This window comes from Primulina huaijiensis, chromosome 3, assembly GCF_012295235.1.
Source record: "Primulina huaijiensis isolate GDHJ02 chromosome 3, ASM1229523v2, whole genome shotgun sequence".
Classification (NCBI taxonomy): Eukaryota; Viridiplantae; Streptophyta; class Magnoliopsida; order Lamiales; family Gesneriaceae; genus Primulina; species Primulina huaijiensis.
The window spans coordinates 21,155,339-21,164,630 of record NC_133308.1 but is presented as its reverse complement, the minus strand read 5'-3'; the positions used below and the strand labels follow the sequence as shown (position 1 = coordinate 21,164,630).

The window sequence follows — 9,292 nt, the reverse complement described above, 5'->3', positions numbered from 1 at the left end:
GTCAGTGTATCCGATTATAAATTGGAGGATTTGGAAAGAAATATTTTTTTCTTCGAAGTTATAAATTGATTAAATAAATTAAATCATAAAAAAATTAATATATTTTTGGATACCATATTGATATTTTCAATTCATATTCATTTAATACGTCGACCTTAATCTCAATATAAATTATAGAAATAAGTACATTGGGTCAATACTACTCTGGTCCATATTCTAAATTCTTTACAATGCGAAAAATATATATATAAAACTTATCATTTTCGACATTGACCATCTTGAAGACAAAACAAAAAGAAGAGCACACATATATTTTTTAAAATAAATATTCATGATTTTTCATTCGATTTTTATGTATTTTTATAAAAACATTTCCGTACAAAAATATAAAAAAACCTCATGAAACAATGTTGAATTTAACTCATCGGTGCTTAATCGAGATTAAGTATATCGAAATTTAGTCGATATTAAACATCAGTTAATTGAGATTTTTGAGAATACTCTTTTGAACAACTATAAGCAATGCTCATGAAAATCAAATATCTATATTCGATATATCTAAATTTAAAAAATATTTTTTTAAAATCAAATCAAATATTTATCTTATAAAATTGAAAAAGTGAAGTTTTTTAGTTGGAGTGTATGTGAATATTTGTTTTACAAATGATTATTTATTTATTTATTTATTTATTTATATATTGTTTATACGTGTATGGAATCAAATGATTTGGTTCCACGTGTCATTAGGAGCAGCTGGCTTTTAGCTGGCGAAAGCCCAACCTTTTCTCTACCTACTATTTCTATTCTCACTCACTCCCATATCTCCCTCTTTTCTAATAAAGCTCCCTGCTTCCATCTCCAAAATTCTAATTTAACTGTATGTTTATCGTAGCATATGCATTTTGTAATCATTTTTTTTTGGATTCGAACTTTGAAATTACGGTTACTTCTGCTTAATTCTGAAGATTTGCTGTTTTTCCAGCTGTTAATCGCGTAAGTTGAAGTGGGTGTGCTGGGAACTACTTCACGTTGCGGAGAATTTCCTGTTTGATCTGTGTGGTGTAGAGAATTTGGAGAGATATAGGCCAACGATAGTTTGCGTGCGGAAGAGGAGCCGCCGGCGATAAGATGAGTGCGTCGAGGTTTATAAAGTGTGTAACTGTCGGAGATGGTGCCGTGGGTAAAACTTGCCTGCTCATTTCGTACACCAGCAACACCTTTCCCACTGTAAGTTACTGTCTGTTGTAGGTCATTCTTTCTTTTTCCTTTCTTTGGTCATTTTTTGTTCTGTTCTTGGTTCATTTTAGAAATGGAATGGAAATTTGGGATCTTTTTGGGTGTTTTTATGGAGTTCTTTCATATGTTGGGCTTGTTTGTCTAATTGAATAAATATTGAATTTCCCGTTTCTTTTTTCAAGATATTGCCATGTGGGATGGGTGGAGGCGTTTGTGAATATCGTGGAACTAATAGATTAGCTAACTTTTCTGATTTGATGAGACTCTTGGTTATGCCTGTGGAGGGGACGTCTTTTTCCTGGAATTTTTTCCTAAAGTGCTTCAATTGAAATCTTTTCCTTGTTTTGATCTCTTGTATTGTTATGATAAACAGGATTATGTCCCAACTGTGTTTGACAATTTTAGTGCCAATGTTGTGGTGGATGGAAGCACTGTTAATTTAGGATTGTGGGATACCGCAGGTGCACTAGTTCTTCATTCTTTTTTAGTTCAGTTATGAATCAGAAGGGAGCAGAAAGTCATTTTAAATTTGTTGTGCAGGCCAGGAGGATTACAATAGATTAAGACCATTGAGTTACCGTGGAGCTGATGTCTTTATTCTTTCATTTTCCCTTATCAGCAAGGCCAGCTTTGAGAATATCTCCAAGAAGGTGAGGCTTCCTTTTTTGTATTGGATTAGATACGACCCTTACTATTTTTCATTCTTCCCGTTCCTTTCGTTTAGTTGCTTCAACAATTCATTCAGAAGGGAAATGGAAAAATGAGAAGTCTGTGAATGATTTCGCCCCTATAAGGCTATATAGACCCTTAAGGCCTTTATAGCCATAGAGAGACACTATTTGGCTTCAACAAAGGAGCCTTTATTCTAGGTATATAATAAATGCTCCGGACCATGAAATCAATGTCGTGAGGACGAGGGTTAGAATCTGCTTCAGATTCACCTCCTGGATAGGCACGGTATGGAATTTTCCTAATCCGTGCCTAGCCCTATCCAGTATGGAGTCATCTTTTTTCATCCAATGTACTCTCTATAAAGCTGCCCTTATAGAGAGCGGTAGGGAGAACCCCCTCCTTTCAGTTCACTGCTCTCGTGCTACCAATCGCTGCCGTCTTGTCTCTCAAGCTTCCAATAGTATCCTCGAGACAGATAGGACGTGGAGAGCTTGAGTTCTACTTGAGCTAAGCCAGTTGTGAATACACTTTCACACTTTCCCTGACCTGGAAATGACGAAATCCCAATTCAAAGGGCCTTACATTCAATCAAACAGAGCCCTACATATAGAATTTTATATATTTCTTATCTAAATGTTGCCCACTAACTCTGAGCTTTAGAACTATCTCATTGTCCTATGGTTCTTATGTGTTTTTATTTCTGTTCAGTGGGTACCTGAATTGCGGCATTATGCTCCTGGAGTTCCAATAATTCTTGTTGGAACAAAGCTTGGTCAGGATTCCCTCCCCTCTCTCTCTTTTGATGCATTAAATTATCTCACTCAATTTATTGCATAATGTTCCCGACAAGTTTCTGCTTGACAATATTTTAGGGATCACATTGATGCTATTATCTGAAATGCCTCATTTTCATGCTGCACATAATGTGATTGTGAACATATCTCACTATCATCCTTGTGTTTGTGTCCGGTTGTTTTGGTCATCAGATTTGTGCTATTGTACTACATGCTCCTGGTGTTAAAACAATAATCTCATTTTGGTAAAAAGTGATATTGGCAGCTTATGCATAATCTCATCCTTGGCATTTGGAGAAAAAATGCATTAACAGCTAGACATAGAAGCTTTTGTCTGTTTAATATCATAAAAGGATGTTCGAAATTGATTGTGCTACTGTCAATATCCAACTTAACTCATGCAACTTATATGTTAATGAGAATATCGACAGCAAAAGTGGCTATCCCTGTTGAGTCTTGGAAATTATCTACCGGATTATTTGGATAAGAAAATGAGAATATCTCTTTTTTTCTAATTTTTATTTTTATTTTAATCTTACTGCTTTCTAGTAATCATCTGGCCGGTGTCACAATTTTATTAGTTTTTCAAGTCACCTGGAATAACGTGCCATTTGTACATTTCCCATGGATATTGCATCTAGTCATATCAATGTGTGGGCTTCTAAAATAATAAACCAAAAAACAAAGTGTTTTAATGTTTTTGATCCTCTTGTTATTGATGCATAATTTTGGTCTCTTGGTGCAAATTACTATCTTCATTTCCTGCCAGATCTTCGTGAGGATAAGCAGTTCTTTGTAGATCACCCTGGAGCAGTTCCCATCATGACTGCACAGGTATATTAATATCTTGATTAACACGGCACTTTTCCATTGTTTGTTATATGTGCCTAACTCAAACCAAGACCATCTTTGGCTCTTGCTCATCATTTTGAGGATGAGTTGTTTAACTTCCTACAGAAACTCAATTTCTGTTTTTCTTCTGAAGGGGGAGGAGTTGAGGAAGTTGATTGGAGCAACTGCTTATATAGAATGTAGTGCTAAAACACAGCAGGTGAGAAATTTTACTTTGAAAAAAATCCCCTTTTTTGTCCACCCAAGGATTTTTTTATCTCTTATCTTTGCCTGTATTTTTCCATAATATCCGACCAACTACTGCAGAATGTGAAGGCGGTGTTTGATGCAGCAATAAAAGTCGTCCTGCAGCCACCAAAGCAAAAGAACAAAAAGAAGAAGAAGGGTCATAAAGCTTGCAATATATTGTGAACGCTCAAACAAATGGTAAAGTGGGAAGAGACACCATGTAAGTTACAGCGCATTCATACTTTCCTCGAGGAAACAATAGCCTATGTGTTGTAATCTCCACTGACTGTACTACATAACTGCGTATAAGCATTGATCAAATAGGCTGTTGCTTGTGTATATTCTATGGATTTTAAGCTTAGGCTACATAATTTGTGTTTGTGTAATGTAAAAGAGCTTGTGTATTTCTAATGTTATGTCTTTTTCAACATGAATGGTGGTATTCTATGAAACCTAGTTTGGTTGTTGAAAGCCGGGAGGGGAGGTGGGGATATCCTGATTGATAGGCAAATTGAATACGTAATATTGTTTTCAGCTGTCATCGTTCTAACATTTTGCTCCCCCATAAAAAATGAGAGTATCAACATGATCTCATAGGTCTAAAGAGATGAGGTGCTTCTCACATACACAACTAATTTTTATTCGTCACTGCATGTCTTCTTCAAATCTGAGCACAACTGCACCAGTCTGTACGTATAGTCGATCCAGCAAAACCATGAACGCCCAAAGAATGAGATGCCTATAGAGGTGTAGCTAATGTAACGATCAGCGTTATTGCCTTTTACTCTGGTTCAAAACCAACTCGTCAAATGATTAGAGCATGAGTAGTGGCGAGTTTGACGATCTTCGCTATCTGCAAAATCAGTATTCCAAGTTCAGTTCTTATGTCAATACATTCAGCCACATTAGGAGGAGATAATTTTTCTTTGTCCCCCTTTTATGTGTGTGTATTCTGTCTCTTAGTTGTCTGCTCACAATCTACTGGATACATGAAACAAGCATGGTTGAGGATAAAATAGGTAATCTCACTATTTATCACATAATTATGGCGACACAACAAGCTTTTTGTTAATTTTTACCTCCCAGCGAACTTTTTACTAACTCTTTTTTTCCATTGAGAATTATCGATTAGAGCTGATGTCACGCCCCGAAACTCGGGATTTGACACCGGCGTTGTTTAACAATCACACAATTGAAACAACCAGCCTCGTAGCATAGTATAAACCGAAAACCAGTTTATTATTCATAACTCCTCAAAAAAAAACAACTGTCTTTACAACTGAAATAAAATAAATTCGCGGAAACGTCTAATCTAAAATTTTAATTTCTAAAAAAATAATCATGTCTACTAATCACCATCCCCAAAATTGTTCCGATTCTTCTTCTTCTACCTGCTCTTCGGATTTATCTGGGAAAGGTTGTAAGGGGTGAGTATTTTGGGAATACTCAGTAAATGGGGGAATTATCGAACACCACATAAAAATTTCATATTTTCGAAAATAACATATATTTACAGCATGCTTTTCATAATTTTTAACACTGCAATTTTTCACCTTTCATGGTTTACTGACGTCAGTCCCTAAGTTTTAATCCTCTAAGGGGGCGAGGCCGTAAAACAGTTCTATCCCACTGTTAAGGGCCATATGTTGGAATTCCACCCATTTTCAGGGAATCCTCACAGTGTCTCACAAAAACGTAACAAGATTTAAAAAACGTAGACGGTGTTCGACCGCATTTTTTTTCTTTAAAAGAAAAACACATAACCCAAAAATTTAAAACTTTAAAATTTGCCCACTTACCTTAAATTCTTGATGCAAAAATTACGTGAATAATTAGGGTTGCTTGCACAGGAATTCTCGAAATTCCTACTTCCACGGCTGGACGGCGGCAGCGCTTCGCTGTGCTCGAAAATTCCTATGGAGACTAGAGGAGATTTTCGAAATTTTTGAGAGAATTTGGGTGTGATTTTTCGAAAACTAGGGCCCTTCTATTTATAGGAGTTGGCTGCTATCGTGATAGTGCGTTTGAACTGTGAATCAAATCTAGAATCATGATGTATCCGTGATCTAGGTAGATATTCGAAATCTCCTTCTTCCTTCCCCACCTAATTTTCGAAAATTCCTAGTATATATTGTTAGATTTCGAATTCTATTATCTCTTATTTGATCTTTTATCCTGGTATCTCAATATCAACCTAAATCTTAGACATTTATCTGCTTATTTTCAAAATTCCTTCTTTAATTCCTTAGATTGAGATAAATTTATTCCTACCAAATTTTCAAGTTTAAAATAGATAATATTATCTTAATCTCGAGCTTTATAATTCTGTACACGATAAAATTATCTACACAACTTAGATAACCTTAAAACAAATCTTATATTCTGAATGATTTAAATATTAATATCCAAGATTACACCATCAAATTATTAACCTGATATTAAACTGATATGATCACGATATTACAAAATCCCGGGTTTTACATCCCTCCCTCCTTATGGGAAGTTTCGTCCTCGAAACTTGGGTTGGCTTGGTCTATGAAGAGGTACGGGTATTGGTCCCTCATCCTTTCTTCTAGCTCCCATGTGGCTTCTCTTTCCGTGTGGTTAGACCATTGCACCTTGACGTAAGGAATGATTCGTCGTCTTAGTACTTGATCCTTGGTGTCCACAATTCTAATGGGAACTTCTTCGTATTTCAGCCCTTCTCCCAAGTTACTTTCGATCATGAGTGGTTCTGCTTCCAACACGTGACTTGGGTCCGAGATGTATTTCCGTAGTTGAGACACGTGGAACACGTTGTGTATTCTAGACATGTTTGGTGGCAGTGCCAATCTGTATGCTAGCGTGCCCACTTTTTCCAAAATTTCAAAGGGTCCCACATAACGAGGGTTCAGCTTCCTAGCTTTACTGAATCGGACCACTCCTTTCATAGGCGAGACTTTTACGTAGGCCTTCTCGCCAATATTGAATTCCACTGGCCTTCTTTTCAGGTCTGCCCAACTCTTTTGTCGATCTTGAGCTGCCTTGAGTTTCTCTCGGACTACTGTAACCTTGTCTATTGTTGTCTGTATGAGTTCGGGTCCTGCTATTACTTTTTCTCCCACTTCATCCCAATATAATGGTGATCGGCATTTCCTCCCATACAGGGCTTCATATGGAGCCATCCCAATACTGCTGTGATAGCTGTTATTATAAGCAAACTCGATTAATGGTAGGTGATTGCTCCAATTGCTACTGAATTCTAGAGCGCAGGCTCGCAGCATATCTTCCAAAGTTTGAATGGTCCTCTCGGTTTGGCCATCGGTTTGTGGATGATAGGCCGTACTAAGTGTCACTTTTGTTCCCATGGCTCCTTGGAAGCTCTTCCAAAATCGTGAGACGAATCTTGGGTCTCTGTCAGACAGGATGCTTACTGGTACTCCATGAAGTCGTACAATATTATCCATATACAGTGTGGCCAACTTGTCCCGATTGTAGTTCATACAGACGGGTAGGAAGTGTGCGGATTTTGTAAGTCTATCTACGATTACCCATATTCCGTTCTGCCCTTGCCTTGACTTTGGTAACCCTACCACAAAGTCCATGGAGATATGTTCCCATTTCCATTCACGTATTTCCAGGGGTTGCAATAATCCTCCCGGTCGTTGGTGCTCTGCTTTGACCTGTTGACACACTTGGCATTTAGCGACAAATTCTGCCACGTCTCTTTTCATTCCATTCCACCAAAAATTGCTCTTAAGATCTCTGTACATTTTTGTACTCCCTGGGTGGACTGAAAATTTGGACTTGTGTGCTTCTGACAGTATTTCTTGGCGAAGGTTATCGCTGTCTGGTACACACAGTCGTCCTTTCATCCATAAGACTCCTCTGTCATCGATTTGTAGATCTTGAGACTTCCCACTTTCAACTTGTCCCTTGAGTTTTGTTAGCTCAGGGTCTCGGTCCTGGTTTAACTTTACAGTCTCTTGCAGACATGGCCTCGCGGAGAGTGAGGCCAGGGTGATCTTGCTCTCATTTTTCCGACTCAGAGCATCGGCCACCTTGTTTGCTTTACCCGGGTGGTAACTGATAGTCAGATCGTAATCCTTCAGAAGTTCGATCCACCGTCTTTGCCTCATGTTAAGTTCCTTTTGGGTGAATAGGTATTTAAGGCTCTGGTGATCTGTGAAAATTTCGCACTTGGCGCCATAGAGATAGTGTCTCCATATTTTTAAGGCAAACACGACTGCTGCTAGCTCCAGATCATGCGTAGGGTAGTTTTGCTCGTGCTGTTTCAACTGCCTCGATGCATAGGCGATCACTCTTCCCTCTTGCATGAGCACGCATCCCAGACCTTCCTTGGATGCGTCACTGTAGATGGTGAATTCTTTATCTTCTGTGGGTAAGATTAGTACTGGCGTGGATGCGAGCTTTTCTTTTAGTGTCTGAAAACTTTTCTCGCAACCTTCGTCCCAGACGAACTTGGAATTCTTCTGAGTGAGTTTCGTCAGTGGTATGGCGATCGAAGAAAAACCTTCGACGAACTTCCTGTAATAACCTGCTAGTCCAAGAAAGCTCCTGATGTCGGTGGCGTTCTTAGGTTTCGGCCACTCTGTAATTGCCTCGACTTTCCTGGGATCCACTGATACTCCTGCTTCAGAGATTACGTGTCCTAAGAAGGATACACTCTTTAGCCAGAACTCACATTTCTTAAACTTAGCATAGAGCTCCTTTTCTCTCAAAGTCTGAAGTGCAATGCGCAGATGCTCTTCGTGATCTCGCTCGTTGGAAGAGTAGACGAGAATGTCGTCAATAAATACTACTATGAACTGATCCAGGAATGGTTTGAAAACTCTGTTCATTAGGTCCATGAAGGCTGCAGGTGCGTTGGTCAGCCCGAAAGGCATCACTGTGAACTCATAATGTCCATATCTTGTCCGAAAAGCTGTTTTGTGGATATCTTCCGCCCTGACCTTCAGTTGGTGGTATCCCGTCCTCAGATCCAGTTTCGAAAAGACTGCGGCTCCTTTAAGCTGATCAAATAGGTCGTCAATCCTCGGGAGGGGGTACTTGTTCTTGACAGTGATCTTGTTTAGTTCTCTATAGTCGATGCACAACCTCATACTCCCATCTTTCTTCTTTACAAAAAGTACTGGTGCTCCCCATGGGGAAACACTAGGTCGAATTTGCTTTTTGTCCAGCAATTCTTGGAGTTGCTCTTTTAGCTCCTTGAGTTCAGCTGGCGCCATCCTGTAAGGTGCTTTAGAAATTGGAGCTGCACCAGGAACTAGATTGATTTCGAACTCCACTTCGCGGTCCGGGACTATCCCTGGGAGTTCTTCTGGAAAAACATCCGGGAACTCACATACTATTGGGATGTCTTCTATCTTTAGTTCGGCCTCTCCTTGCACTTCGCTAACCATTGCTAGGTAGATATCTTCTCCGGATTTCATTGCCTTCCATGCTTGGGAAGCGGAAAGGAGTGATTTCCGTTCCTTGGATTTACCATGATACACGATCTCTTCCTGATT

General features: G+C 38.8%; 1 protein-coding gene across 2 annotated transcripts; it reads left to right on the top strand.

Annotated features, from left to right (window-relative positions):
- Positions 1–746: 746 nt before the first annotated feature.
- On the top strand, positions 747–4,212 carry LOC140973674 (rac-like GTP-binding protein 5). 2 transcript variants are annotated; one of them, XM_073436648.1, is made up of 8 exons: positions 747–877; positions 983–1,227; positions 1,610–1,697; positions 1,777–1,886; positions 2,617–2,680; positions 3,472–3,536; positions 3,688–3,753; positions 3,861–4,212. In XM_073436648.1, the coding sequence occupies exons 2-8, from the start codon at positions 1,129–1,131 to the stop codon at positions 3,963–3,965; spliced, it is 597 nt and encodes a 198-aa protein (XP_073292749.1). In that variant the 5' UTR covers positions 747–877; positions 983–1,128; the 3' UTR covers positions 3,966–4,212. The 2 variants fall into 2 exon arrangements, with proteins under 2 accessions (XP_073292749.1, XP_073292748.1); XM_073436647.1 differs by lacking the exon at positions 747–877 and having other exon boundaries at positions 922–1,227.
- Positions 4,213–9,292: the final 5,080 nt, after the last annotated feature.